General features: G+C 41.8%; 1 protein-coding gene across 2 annotated transcripts in view; it reads left to right on the forward strand.

Annotated features, from left to right (window-relative positions):
• XPC (XPC complex subunit, DNA damage recognition and repair factor) overlaps positions 1–14763 on the forward strand; it is a 50792-nt gene that overhangs the window by 26227 nt on the left and 9802 nt on the right. For both annotated transcript variants that reach the window (XM_045991343.1, XM_045991344.1), the window contains exons 7-10: positions 368–488; positions 10512–10601; positions 11466–12335; positions 13166–13326. In XM_045991343.1, the coding sequence (XP_045847299.1) occupies positions 368–488; positions 10512–10601; positions 11466–12335; positions 13166–13326 (1242 nt within the window). The remainder of the gene's footprint in view (positions 1–367; positions 489–10511; positions 10602–11465; positions 12336–13165; positions 13327–14763) is intronic.

The following is a 14763-nucleotide window of genomic DNA, read 5'->3' on the forward strand; positions in this document are numbered from 1 at the left end:
CAGCCCTGAAGATAGACACACGTCAGGCTCGTTCTCTGCCCTGGAAGTGCTTCCAGCCTGGCTGGGAGACAGTTGCACCCCAGGTAATCAGGGTAGTGTGAGGTGTGCTTTAGAAGAGATCTCCTGCTGCCTTTAGGTACATGGAGCAGGTGGGGGTCTGGAAACCTCCTAAGGACATGTGAAGTCTGCTGGGGTCTTGAGTGGAGCCGGGGTCAGCCACACAGACTGGGAAGATGAGAACAGAGGCAAGCAGGGCTCCCAATTCCCTCTTGAGACTCTTCTTTCTGATTTTCTTGGCTATAAAAGGATAGCGAGTGTTCCTCTTGGCCCTGACTTGTGACATGGGGAATGTCTGGTTTCTCTCCAGGTTCGTTGGTACATTTACAGTGAATGCAGACCTCTCAACCAATGAGCGAGATGATCTGCAGACGACATTGGAAAGGAGGTTTGCTATTTACTCTGCACGGGATGATGAAGAGTTGGTACATGTAAGTGATTCTTCCTGGCATGGTTTTTTGTCTTTTTTTTTTTTTTTTAATTTCTTTTCAGTGTACCAGAATTCTTTGGTTATGCACCATACCCAGTGCTCCATGCAATATGTGGCCTCCATAATACCCACCACCAGGCTCACCTGACGTCCCACCCTTGCCCCTTCAAAACCCTCAGATTGTTTCTCAGAGTCCCTAGTCTCTCATGGTTCATCTCCACCTCCAATTTCCCTCAACTCCTTTCTCTCCATCTCAAAGATTTTATTTATTTGTTTGACAGAGAGATCACAAGTAGGCAGAGCAGTAGGCAGAGAGAGGGGGAAGCGGGCTCCCTGCTGAGCAGAGAGCCTGATGCAGGGCTCGATCCCAGGACCCTGAGATCATGACCTGAGCTGAAGGCAGAGGCTTATCAACCCACTGAGCCACCCAGGTTTTTTTTTAGTGCTGGGAGCTAATGGCCATGGCAGTCACGTGCCAGATACCATTCCAGAGTTTTCCATGTTCTTCCTTAGTCAGGCCTTGTGAAATAAAAAATACATTTAGAAGCTCAGAGAGGCCAAAGAACTTTCTCAGGGTCATTCTTCTGGTAAGCAACTAGAGTCAGGTTTGGGACCAGTATATGGGTGGAAAGCCTGCACTCTTTCAGTTGCGTGGTGTCCTGGGGTTGTAAACACTTAACTTTTTGGTCAGGTGCCCTAGCCTTGTTTCCCTTAACTATTCAAAAATTATGTTTAGAAGTCCATAGGAAATGTTTTTTCAAACCTTGTCTGCTAAAATCCATCAGGAAGCATTTCCCTACCTTCCGATTTGAGAAATGATATTGGCTGGCAGTGGTGCAGTCAGGAGAGTTGTGTCTACCAAAAATAGAGTAGAAGTACGGCTTCATTTCCGGAAGGTTCCTATTCATTACATATGTTTTGTTTGTTTAGGGAAGGAGACCAGGCTTCTTGGATCTTAAAAGCCCAAACAACTGGCATCTTTACCTCTCTTCTGATTCACTTTAAGAAAGTCTAAGGTATCTGACATGGCTAGTGATGATGCCGTAATACCACCATCCAGGGAAAAGCATTAATATTTGAGTATTATCCTCCAAAACTTGGTTCCTGTGTGTATTTTCAAATTATTTTACCCCCTAAGAGGCTACCGTGTGCCCATTAAATAATTACTCCCCATTCTACTACTCCCTCCTCTCTCTCCCTCAAGTACCTGGCAGCCCCAATCTGCTTTCTGTCCCTAATGGAATTATGTATTCTGGATGTTTTATGTGGAAGAAGTATCCTATGTGACCTTTTGTGTCTGGCTTCTTTCACTAAGTGTAGCTTTTTCAAGGTTTATCTAAGTTGTAGCTTATGTTAGCCCTTTGTTTCTTTTCATGGCTGAATATTATTTTATTGTATGAATAGACCACATTTTGTGTATTTTTCAGTTGATGGACATTTAGGTTGTTTTCACCTCTTGGCAGTTGTAAGGAGTACTACCATAAACTTGTATGTACTTGAGTACTTGTTTTCGATTCTTTGGCTATATACCTAGGAGTAAAGCTCCTGGGTCATTTTATGTTTAACTTCTGAATAATTGTCAAACTTTTCCACGGCAGATGCCCCATTTTACATTCCCACCAGCAACATACAAGGGTTTCAGTGTCTCCAGATCGTCTCCAACACTTGTATTTTTTTTTTTTTTTTATTCTAGTCATCCTAATAGGTGGGAAGTGCTGGCTCATTGTGGATTGGATTTACATTTCCCTGGTGACTCATGATGTTACCATCTTCTTTGCGTGTTAGCCATTTATATATCTTTTCAAGAGAAATGCCTGTTCAAATCGAAATGCCTGTTCAAATCCTATGCCCATTTTTTGGTTGGGTTCTTCATCTTTTTGTTGTTCAGTTGTGAGGGTTCTTTCTGTATTCAGGATGCTAATCCACTCTCAGATACATGCAAATATCTTCTCCTATTCTGGAGGTTGTTTTTTCCCTTTCTGTAGAAAGTCTGTTGAGCCACAAAAGTTTTAATTTTGATGAAGTCTCCTTTTTCTATTTTTTTTTTTTATTCCTCATACTTTTGGTGCCATGTCTAAGAATCTAGTGTCAAATCTAATTTTCCCCCTTAGGTTTTCTTCTAAGAGTTGTACAATTTCAGCTCTAACATCCATTTTGAGTCTTTCATCCATTTTGAGTTAATGTTTATATATGATGGGAGGCCGGTGTTTGACTCCCTCCTTTTTGCATGTGAATATCCAGTTGTCCCAGCCCCCTTGGTTGAGGAGACTATTCTTCCAGTTGTTTATTGTGTTCACTACTTCACTACTGGTTGAAGACAAGTGTTTCAACGGGGATTTCATGGCCTTGGTACCCATGTCAAAAAGCAGTTGGCTCTTGGTGTCTGGCTTACTTCTGATTGCCTTTAGCCATCATGACTCCTTTGTCTCCTCCATTCTGACAGTTTCTGGATCTTCCCTCATCCCTCCTGCCTTGACACTTTGTTCAGAGTACTGCTTAGGAATTTTGTAGAGTGTCCTTCAATTTGGGTTTCTCTGTTATTTTCTCATTCTCCCCCCAACTTGGAACTCCAGAATAAATATGCAAAAATTATTATTTTTTTCGCTATGACACAGCATCTCAAAGAAAATACGCCCTCCTGTTTCTGGCCTTCTCAGTGAGGCGTTATAGTGACTCAGGAGATGCTGATGTCTGCCTGGAAGATCTTGCTCAGATGCTTTATCGCTTGCCATTTTGGATGTTCATTCCGATGAGAAGACTCCCCTCCTTATAGGGTAGCAGAATTTTTAGAACTGCAGCCTCTGGTGGAAAGACTTTTTTATGGGGAAAAATTGTAAACAGAATAGGCTTTGGAGATCTGGTGATAATGATGTTTTGTACTTTTTCTTCTCAAAGTGATACTTCATTTAATTCTTTTATTTATTTTTTTTCACCATAGCACGTACCCTCTCCAATACACATAACCCAGTCACCCCAACCCTCCCTTTCCCCTTCCATCCAGCAACTCTCAGTTTGTTTCCTGAGATTAAGAGTCTCTTATTGTTTGTCTTCCTCTGGTTTCATCTTGTTTCATTTTTCCATCCCTTCCCCATGATGCTCTGTCTTGTTTCTCAAATTCCTCATATCAGTGAAATCATATGATAATTATCTTTCTCGGATTGATTTATTTTGCTTAGCATAATACCATCTAGTTCATTCCATGTCATTGCAAATGGCAAGATTTCATTTTTTGGTGGCTGCATAGTATTCCATTGTGTATATATATATATATATATATATATATCACATCTTCTTTATCCATTCATCTGTTGATGGACATCTAGGTTCTTTCTGTAGTTTGCCTGTTGTGGACCTTGCTGCTATAAACATTTGGGTGCACATGCCCCTTCGCATCACTACCTTTGTATCTTTAGGATAAATACGTAGTAGTGAAGTTGCTGGGTCGTAAGGTAGCTCTATTTAGCAACTTTTTGAGGAACCTCCATGCTGTTTTGCAGAGTGGTTGCACCAGCTTGCATTCCCACCAACAGTGTGGGAGGGTTCCCCTTTCTCCGCATTCTTGCCAGCATCTGTCGTTTTCCTGACTTGTTAATTTTAGCCATTCTGACTGGTGTGAGGTGGTTTTGATTTGTATTTCCCTGATGCTAAGTGATTCGGAGCACTTTTCCATGTGTCTGTTGGCCATCTGGATGTCTTCTTTGCAGTTTGGCTATTGTGGACATTGCTGCTAGACATTCAGGTGCACGTTCCCCTTTGGATCACTACATTTGTATCTTTAGGGTAAATACCCAGTAGTGCTATTGCTGGGTCATAGGGTAGCTGTATTTTCAACTTTTTGAGGAACCTCCATGCTGTTTTCCAGGGAGGCTGCACCAGCTTGCATTCCCACCAATAGTGTAGGAGGGTTCCCCTTTCTCCGCATCCTCACCAACTCCTGTCATGTCCTCACTGGTTAATTTTAGCCATTCTGACTGGTGTGAGGTGGTATCTCATTGTGGTTTTGATTTGTATTTCCCTGATGCTGAGTGATGTTGAGCACTTTTTCATGTGTTTGTTGGCCATTTGGATGTTTTCTTTGTAGAAATGTCTATTCATGTTTTCTGCCCAATTCTTGACTGGATTATTTGTTCTTCGGGTGTTGAGTTTGATAAGTTCTTTGTAGATTTTTGGGTGCTAGCCCTTTATCTGATACATCACTTGCTAATATCTTCTCCCATTCTGTCAGTTGTCTTTTGGTTTTGTTGACTGTTTCCTTTGCTGTGCAAAAGCTTTTGATCTTGTTTAAGTCCCAATAGTTCATTTTTGCTTTTGCCTTTGAAGATGTGTCTTGGAAGAAGTTGCTGTGGCTGAGGTCGAAGAGTTTGCTGCCTGTGTTCTCCTCAAGGATTTTAATGGATTCCTGTCTCACATTGTGGTCTTTCATTCATTTTGAGTCTGTTTTTATGTGTGGTGTAAGGAAGTGGTTCAGTTTCATTCTTCTGCATGTGGCTGTCCAATTTTCCCAACACATTTGTTAAAGAGACCGTGTTTTTTCCACGGACATTCTTTCTTGCCTTGTCAAAGATTAGTTGACCATAGAGTTGAGGGTCCATTTCTGGGCTCTCTGTTCTGTTCCATTGATGTATATGTCTCTTTTTGTGCCAGTACCATACTGTCTTGATGATGACAGCTTTCTAATAGACCTTGAAGCCTAGAATTGTGATGCCACCAACTTGGGTTTTCCTTTTCAATGTTCCTCTGGCTATTTGGGGTCTTTTCTGGTTCCATTTAAATTTTAGGATTATTTGTTCCATTTCTTTGAAAAAAAATTGATGGTATTTTAATAAGGATTGCATTAGATGTGTAGATTGCCCTAGGCAGCATAGACATTTTCACAATGTTCTTCCATGAGCATGGAACGTTTTTCCATTTCTTTGTGTCTTCCTCAATTTATTTCGTGAGTGCTCTATAGTTTTCTCAGATGCTTTGCCTCTTTGGTTAGATTTATTCCTAGGTATCTTGTGGTTTTGGGTCCAAAAAATGGAATCAACTCCTTAATTTCTGCGTCTTGTTGTTGGTGTATAGAAATGCAACTGAATTCTGTGCATTGATTTTATTGCCACTTTACTGAATTCCTGTTTGAGTTCTAGTAGTTTTGGAGTGGAGTCTTTTGGGTTTTCCACATAAAGTATCATATCATCAGCCAGGAGTGAGAGTTTGACTTCTTTGCTGATTAGGATGCGTTTTCTTTCTTTTTGTTGTCTGATTGCTGAGACTAGGACTTCTAATACTATTTGAATAGCAGTGGTGATAGTGGACAGCCCTAAGGTAGTGTTCCTGACCTTAGGGGAGAAGCTCTCAGTTTTTCCCCATTGAAGATGATATTTGCTGTGGGTTTTTCATAAATGGCTTTGATGATATTGAGATATGTACCCTCTCTCTGTACATTGTGAAGAGTTTTGATGAAGAAAGGATGCTGTACTTTGTCAGATGCTTTTTCAACATCTATTGAGAGTTTCATATGGTTCTTGTTCTTTTTTTTAATAATGTATTGTATCATACTGATTGATTCGTGGGTGTTGAACCACCCTTGCAGCCCAGGAATAAATCGCACTTGGTCGTGGTTAATAATCCTTTGAATGTATTGTTGGATCCTATTGTCTAGTATTTTGGTGAGAATTTTTGCATCTGTGTTCATCAAGGATATTGGTCTGTAATTCTCCTTTTTGATGGGATCTTTGTCTGGTTTTGGGATCAAGGTAATGCTGACCTCATAAAATGAGTTTGAAAGTTTTCCTTCTGTTTCTGATTTTTGGAACAGTTTCAGGAGAATAGATGTTAATTCTTCTTTAAATGTTTGGTAGAATTCTCCTGGGAGGTCGTCTGGCCCTGGGCTCTTGTTTGTTGGGAGATTATTAATGACTGTTTCAATCTCCTTACTGGTTATGGGTCTGTTCAGGTTTTCTACTTCTTTCTGGTTCACTTTTGGCAGTTTATATGTCTCTAGGAATGCATCCATTTCTTCCAAATTGTCAAATTTGCTGGTGTATACTTGCTCATAATATGTTCTTATAATCGTTTGTATTTCTTTGGTGTTGGTTGTGATCTCTCCTCTTTCATTCATGATTTTATTAATTTGGGTCCCTTCTCTTTCTTTTTGATAAGTCTGGCCAGGGGTTTATCAATCTTATTAATTCTTTCAAGGAACCAGCTCCTATTTTCGTTGATTTGTTCTAGTATTCTTTTGGTTTCTATTTCATTGATTTCTGCTCTGATTATTATTTCTCTTCTCCCGCTGGGTTTAGGCTTTCTTTGCTGTTCTTTCTCCAGCTCCTTTAGGTGTGGGTTAGGTTGTGTACTTGAGATTTTCTTGTTTCTTGAGAAAGGCTTATATTGCTATATACTTTCAGAACCGCCTTTGCTGTAGCTCAAAGATTTTGAACAGTTGTGTTTTCATTTTCATTTGTTTCCATGAATTTTTAAAATTCTTCTTTAATTTCCTGGTTGACTCACTCATCGTTTAGTAGGATGCTCTTTAGCCTCCGTGTAGTTGAGTTCTTTCCAACTTTCCTCTTGTGATTGAGTTCTAGTTTCAGAGCATTGTGATCTCAAAATATGCAGGGAGTGATCCCCGTCTTTTGGTACCGTTTGAGACCTGATTTGTGACCCAGGATGTGATCTCTCCTGGAGAATGTTCCATGTGCACTAGAGAAGAATGTGTATTCTGTTGCTTTGGGATGGAATGCTCTGAATATATCTGTGTTGTCCATCGGGTCCAGTGTGTCATTTAAAGGCTTTATTTCCTTGTTGATCTTTTGCTTAGATCTGTCCATTTCAGTGAGGGGGGTGTTAAAGTCCCCTAGTATTATTGTATTGTTGTCGATGTGTTTTTTTTATTTTGTTTTTAATTGGTTTATATAGTTGGCTGCTCCCATGTTAGGGGCATAGATATTTGAAATTGCTAGATCTTCTTGTTGGACAGACTGTTTACGTATGATATAGTATCCTTTCTCATCTCTTATTATAGTCTTTGGCTTAAAATCTAATTGATCTGGTATAAGGATTGCCACCCCAGCTTTCTTTTGATGTCCATTAGCATGGTGAATTGTTTTCCACCCCCTCACTTTAAATCTGGAGGTTGTCTTTGGGTCTAATATGAGTTTCTTACAGACAGCATCTCAATGGGTCTTTGTTTTGTTTTGTTTTATCCATTCTGATACCCTGTATCTTTTGCTTGGGGCATTTAGCCCATTTACATTCAGGGTAACTATTGAGAGATATGAATTTAGTGCCACTGTATGGCCTGTAAAGTGACTGTTACTGTATATTGTTTCTGTTTCTTTCTGGTCTGTCACTTTTAGGCTCTCTGCTCAGAGGACCCCTTTCAATATATCATATAGGTCTTGTTTGGTGTTTGCAAATTCTTTTAGGTTTTGTTTATCCTGGAAGTTTTTTTATTTCTCCTATTTTCAGTGACAGCCTAGCTGGATATAGTATTCTTGGCTGCATGTTTTTCTTTTCTAGTGCTCTGATTATATCATGCCAGTCCTTTCTGGCCTGCCAGGTCTTTGTGGAGGAGTCTACTGCCAATCGAATATTTCTACCATTGTAGGTTACAGACCTCTTGTCCCGAGCTACTTTCAGGATTATCTTTTTGCCATGGAGACTTGTAAATTTTACTCTTAGATGACAGAGTGTTGACCTATTTTTATTGATTTTGAGGGGGGTTCTTTGTGTCTCCTGGATTTTGATGCTTGTTCTCTTCCCCAAATTAGGGAAGTTCTCTTCTATAATTTGTTCCAATATACCTTCTGCTCACCCCTCTTCTTCTGGGAATCCAATTCTTTTAATACTGTTTTGTCTTATCGCTTATCTCTGAAATTCTCCTCTCATGGTCTAGTAGTTGTTTCTCTGTCTTTTTCTCAGCTTCTTTATTCTCCATCATTTGGTCTTATATATCACTAATTCTCTCTTCTGTCTTATTTATCCTAGCAGTAAGAGCCTCCATTTTTTATTGCACCTCATTAATATCTTTTTTGATTTCAACTTAGTTAGATTTTAGTTATTTTATTTTTCCAGAAAGGGATTTTCTAGTATCTTGTGTGCTTTTTTCAAGCCCGGCTAGCATCTACATAATCATCATTCTGAACTCTGGTTCTGACATCTTACTAATGTCCGTATTCATTAGGTCCCTAGGCATCAGTACTGCCTCTTGTTCTTTTTTTTGAGGTTAGTTTTTCTGCCTTGACATTTTATCCAGATAAGAATAGATGAATGAGAGAGCACAATACTAGAAGGGTAGTAGCGATGACCCCAGAAAAATGTACACTAACCAAATCAGAAGAGACCTGAAGCCAGGGGGAGAAGAAAGGAGAAGAAAAAATATATATATTTATACACACACACACACACACACACACACACACAAGATTACACTGGTGAATAGAATAAAGTCACACACTTGATTTTTGATATATTTTGGTCTGTTAGAAGAAGCTGCCAAAATTTTAGAGAAAGCGAATATATATATAAAATTATAAGGGTAAGCACAATGAAGGGATGGATTCTAATTATAAAGATGAAAATTAAAAATGATTCTAAAAAACGAATTGATGAGAAGTCACTTGAAAAAAAAGAAAAGAAAAAAAAAAGAATGTCATCAGGCTAGAGAATAGAGTAAAGCCATATGCTAGGTTTAAGGTATATTTCAATCTCTTAGAAGAAACTGTATCCTAGAATTTTAAAGAAAGGAAAACTTAACATGTATCCAAAAAATAAGGTTAAATACAGTGAAGGGATAGAATATGAATATAACAGTGAAAATTAAAAAAGGTTTTTAAAAAGGTATTGATAAGATAAAGTAGTTAAAATAGTAAAGGAAAAATTAAAAAACAATAGAGAAAAATAAAATTTAGAACATTTAACTTGGAGAGACTAAAGAATCCTGGTTTAAAAAAAAAAGCCAGGAATTGTATGTGCTGCATTCCCCTCGCTCTGGAGCTCCACAGCTGTCATTGTTGGCTGAACTTGGTTTTTGGCTGGGTGTTGTTAGTGATCTTCTGGAGGAGGGGCCTGTTGCAGTGATTCTCCAAAATGTCTTTGCTGGAGGTGGAATTGTACCACCTTTGCCAGGGGCCAGGCTCTGAGAGCTCGGGGCCCCACTCCTCAGTGTGCCCTCAGAGAAAAGCAGTCAATCCCTCCTGTTTCCCTGGTCTCCGGGGGCACTCCAGGCTCACCCAGCCTGTGACTGAGCATTTTTATCTCTGGTGCATGGCCCTGCTTAGAGTCTCCAAACCCAGCAGATTCCTGCAGCACGCTCCCATGCCTCTCCTCCTGGTGGAGGAAGGTGGGTTGCTCCCCGGGTCTGCCACTTGTGGGGTTCCTGCATGAAAAGCAGTTGCTTGACTGTGCCCAGGATTACGGTTTATGGCAACCCTGAGCTGAGAGCCCACTCCTCGGCTCTGTCTCTGTAGCCTACTTTCCTACTCTGATACTTGGGGACTGTGCCACACTCAGGCACCCTGGATTGTTCTGTGATCCCACAGGACCTGAGACCACACTGTCCCCGCGAGGGCTCCACCCACCTCACTTAGCCTCTGGAGCATTGTCCCTCAGTGGAGTGAAATTCTAAAAGTTTGACTGTGTGCGCTGGTGTTCTGCGGCTTGCCAGGAGCCGGCCCCTCCCCTGCGACCTATATTCCCTTCTGTCACCTCATATTCGTTTTTCTGCACTTCTACCTTCCAGAATGTGGTTGCTTTTTTGTTCCAAGAGTTATTCTTTTTGTCAGTTTTTTTTTAAACGAATTTTAATATAACACATTAAAAACCAAACTTCTCTGAGATGTAGTGAACATCTTTCCATTTTTCTATAAAGAGATACCTGTTTGGCATCATTTTTAGTAGTGTTTAGGGTTTTAGGCACCTATTGTTTGGTTGTTTCTAACTTTTCCGTGTTCTAAAAAAAACTACAACAACAAATACCGTGAATTGAGTTAAAACTTTCATTCTTTTCTTAGGATAAATGCATCATTCTTTTTCCCCACAGATATTTTTACTGATCCTCCGGGCCCTACAGCTCTCGACCCGACTGGTTCTGTCTCTGCAGCCAATTCCTCTGAAGTTACCCCCAGCAAAGGTGGGGTTCTCCCAAAGGGCAGTTGGCTCAGCGGGGAGGGAGAAATTATCATATAACAAAAAAATTGGTCATTGGACTACTTTTACGGGTCGGCATTTATGGAGTGTGGGCCCCTTCGAGCCTACCTTGCTCACCCCCGTGTTTGGAAGACTGGTCACCAGTGGCACAGAGGGCACAGAGGGGCCCAAGAGAGGTCCGGGCTGCCTGGTGGGTTAGTTTCTGCCTTGTGACGCAGCAGAATGGCCCCACCCTCCTCCTCCTCAGCTGTGTTGAATAGTAAGGGGTGAAGGACTCTACCTTCTGCTGTCATCTGAGGAGGAGGCTTGGCACTAGATGAGCTGCACTGTTGTTACTGTTGAGACTTAGTGGTCCAGAGGTGGATTTAATTCCATCATCTTAATGCAGCAAGTTTATTAAGTCCATCAGTATTTATTTGCAAGGCATGTTATGTGCAAGGTGGGTACTATTACTGAGGAAACTGACTCAGAGTTTTACCCATATGTAATAAATAAATATTTGAGAAAATGTAAATAAATGTATATATAGTTGACTGGAACACATAATGAATGAGGAGCAGAACTAGAGTTGGAAACCAGGTTCGTGTGTTTCCTGTGTTCACATCCCTGCCCCTCCCACCCGGTTCTAGAGTGCGAAGACTTACTTTGTGGCTTAGCTAAGATACCACAGATTTTAGTGAATACATTCTTACATTCCTGAAGGATTGTTGGCCCTGCCCTACCCTGTCTGAGCTGGGGACATCCTGTGTATGCTGGTTCTGTAGCCAGTGACTTAGCCCTGGCAGAGTATAGGATCTCTATCATATGAGCACAGAAAGGAAAAACATAGTTTCCTCTTCTGTTTAAGGGAAAGAAAGCTCCAAAGGTGACATCTGCAGAAGGTGCTGGAGGCTCCTTGGAAACTTGCAGCCCAGTTCTAGAAAGCCAAACCAAACCCAAGACCAGCCAAGGAACCAGACAAGAGGTCACATCATCTAAGGGCCCTGGCCGTCCAAGTGCTAAAGGGAAGAGGAGCAAAAAAGCTACGGTCAGGAAGAAACAGAGAGAGCCCTCCAGCAGGGAAGAAGAGCACAAGGCAGGAGGGCAGCAGGAGGACACCCAGAGACATCGGCATGGCCGAGAGCGGCAGGTGGCCTCCAGGGTGTCTTATAAAGAAGAGAGTGGGAGTGACAAGGGTAGTAGCGGTTCTGACTTCGAGCTCTCCAGTGGGGAAGCCCATCATTCATCTGATGAGGATTCTGAGCCTGGCCTTCCCAGGCAGAGATCAAAGGCAGGGTCCAGGAGTTTCTCCAGGACCCAACGTGGAAGGCACCCTAAGCACCCTGGCTTCCCAGCAGCATCCACGAGCTCTTCAAGCAGTAAGAGTAAACGAGGCAAGAAAATCTCCAGTGATGGTGAGGGGGCAGAAAGAGGGAAAGCAGCTGGTGTAGACCAGTGGCTAGAGGTGTTCTGTGAGCAAGAGGAAAAGTGGGTGTGTGTGGACTGTGTGCATGGTGTGGTGGGCCAGGCCCTGTCCTGTTACAAGTATGCCACCAAGCCCATGACCTACGTGGTGGGCATCGACGGTGATGGCTGGGTCCGGGATGTTACCCAGAGGTACGATCCAGACTGGATGACTGCGACCCGCAAGTGCCGGGTCGATGCCAAGTGGTGGGCTGAAACCTTGAGACCATACCAGAGCCCGTTGGTGGAGAGGGAGAAGAAGGAAGACTCAGAGGTAAGGCCTCGGCTGCTGTGGGCTTGAAGGCCCATCTTGGTGCCCCTTGTATATGCCTGGTCCCATGTGGTGGGGATATCTTTGTGTGTGATCTGTAATTTTCACAATACTATAGACCTGGGATGGCGTTTGCCTTGATTTTACCAGTTAAAAATGGAGGCTCTGAGAGATTAACTGCTTAGGTATTTGAACCTACGTCTATCCGGCCGTTATGCAGCACACTTTTAGTTACTGCCTAGTTGTAAATTTGGAGCTCTAAAACAATTTATGCAGTCATATAAATTGCTCTGAGGGAAAGAAGACAAAACTTATGAATGTGGTGGCCTGTGTCTCCCTGCCGTATTTGAGCCCCATGTGGAATTGTCCACTGAGAAATCAGAATCCTGAAAGAAGTACTAAAAGAACGAGTGTTTTTCACAGGAGGGCAAGGAGAGTCACACGGTGCCAATGGCCCGTTGGAGTTTCCTGGGAGAGTAGGGTCAAGTAGATCCAAGTAGACCCCATCACAGAGCAGGTAAGGCCTTCCTGAAGAAAACCATGTGTCTTCCTTGAGGACAAGAGCAGGCACTAACCTGATTGGGTTGGCCAGGGTGTCCAAGCACTGAGAATGAATAGGTTAGATGACTTTTCACAGTTGCCACAAGCCCCGGGATTCCATGCTTTATCGAAAACCTGCCTAGAACCAGTATGCAGGCACAATGTTATGGTTATTGGTGCTTATGAAACCTCTGCTCCACTGTTTTCCTGAACAAGGTGGTCTAGGGCTCGCCTGCCTCAGACCTCCTCTCCTCTTCCAAACATGTTCAGCATTATCTCTCTGGCCTTTGCAGTTCCAGGCAAAGCACCTGGGCCAGCCTTTGCCTACTGTCATTGGCACATACAAGAACCACCCTCTGTATGCACTGAAGAGGCATCTGTTGAAATACGAGGCCATCTACCCCGAGACAGCTGCGATTCTTGGCTATTGTCGTGGAGAAGCTGTTTACTCCAGGTGCGTGAGGCAGCTTGGTGGCCCTGTGGGCTTCCGAATGGCCTGGGATTATCAGGCTCCTGGACGGGGGCGGGAGGTGCTGTTTATGTCAAACTGGATGAGCTTTATGGTGTGTGTATGTGTGCGCCCTCCATGGGGGCACATGTAGAAGGGATTCAGGCTTGAAGATGAAAACAAGGGTTAAAAGACCAGCAGGTACAAAAGAGTTATGGGGGAAAAATGGAGAAGTTTGACAAGGTTTATATGGGACAATAGGAAGTACATCCCTAAAATGTAAGTTACAAACATACAAAAGAAGAAAATACAAGATTTGATCATGAAAATTAAAGGGAGTAGATATTTTAATGGGGACAGAGCTTCTGTTTGGGAAGATGGAAAAGTTCTAGAGGTGTGTGGTGGGGACAGTTACTCAACAGTGTAAATGTACTTAACACCACGGAACTACACACTTAGAAATGGTTAAAATGGTATATTTTGTATATATTTTGTCCACACTAAAAAAAATGGCAGAAGAAGAGGGGAAGGGAATAAGAAGAACGTAAAATACTTACAAAATTAAAACAAAAGTTATTTTCTTAAGATTATTTATTTATTGAGAGAGAGCATGCATGCAGGGTAGGGGCAGAGGGAAAGAGTTTGAAGCAGACTCCTTGCTGAGCACAGAGCCCAAAGCAGGGCTCCATCTCACAGCCCTGAGATCATGGCCTAAGCCGAAATCAAGAGTCAGACGCTTAACCAATGGCATCACCCAGGTGCCCCTAAAACAAAAAATTTTAATGTCAATTTAAAGTGAGAAAGAAAGAAAAATAGAAGCAGACCTTTTAAGAAAATAGCAGTAGAAAGAAATTACAATGGAATACTACTCAGCCATCAAAAATGAAATCTTTCCATTTGCAATGACATGGCTAGAGCTAGAAGAATACAGTAAGCGAGATAAGTCAATCCGAGAAAGTTATATGATCTTACTGATACGTGGAATTTAAGAAGCAGAACAGGATCATAGGAGAAAGGAAAAAATAAAAGAAGACAGAATCAGGGAGACAGACCATAAGAGACGTAATCACAGGCAGCAAACTGAGGGTTACTGGAGGGGTGGGGAGTGGGGTAACTGGGTGATGGACATTGAGGAGGGCATGTGATGTTACACTTGATCTTAGCCAAAAGGCTGAGAAGTGATAGAGTAAGGGCACGTGATGTTATGATTACTGGGTATTATGTAAGGTTGATGAATCACTGACCTCCACCTCTGAAACCAATAATACATTATATATTGATTAATTGAATTTAAATAAAGTGTGTATCTAAAAAAACAAAAATGATAACTAAAATGTGCCTTTTTATTTTTTATTTTTATTTTTTTTAAGGATTTTATGTATTTATTTGTCAGAGAGACAGAGTATGTATAAGTAGGGGGTGCGGCAGGGAGAGGGAGAAGCA

The sequence above is a fragment of the Meles meles genome, chromosome 20 (genome assembly GCF_922984935.1).
Source record: "Meles meles chromosome 20, mMelMel3.1 paternal haplotype, whole genome shotgun sequence".
Classification (NCBI taxonomy): Eukaryota; Metazoa; Chordata; class Mammalia; order Carnivora; family Mustelidae; genus Meles; species Meles meles.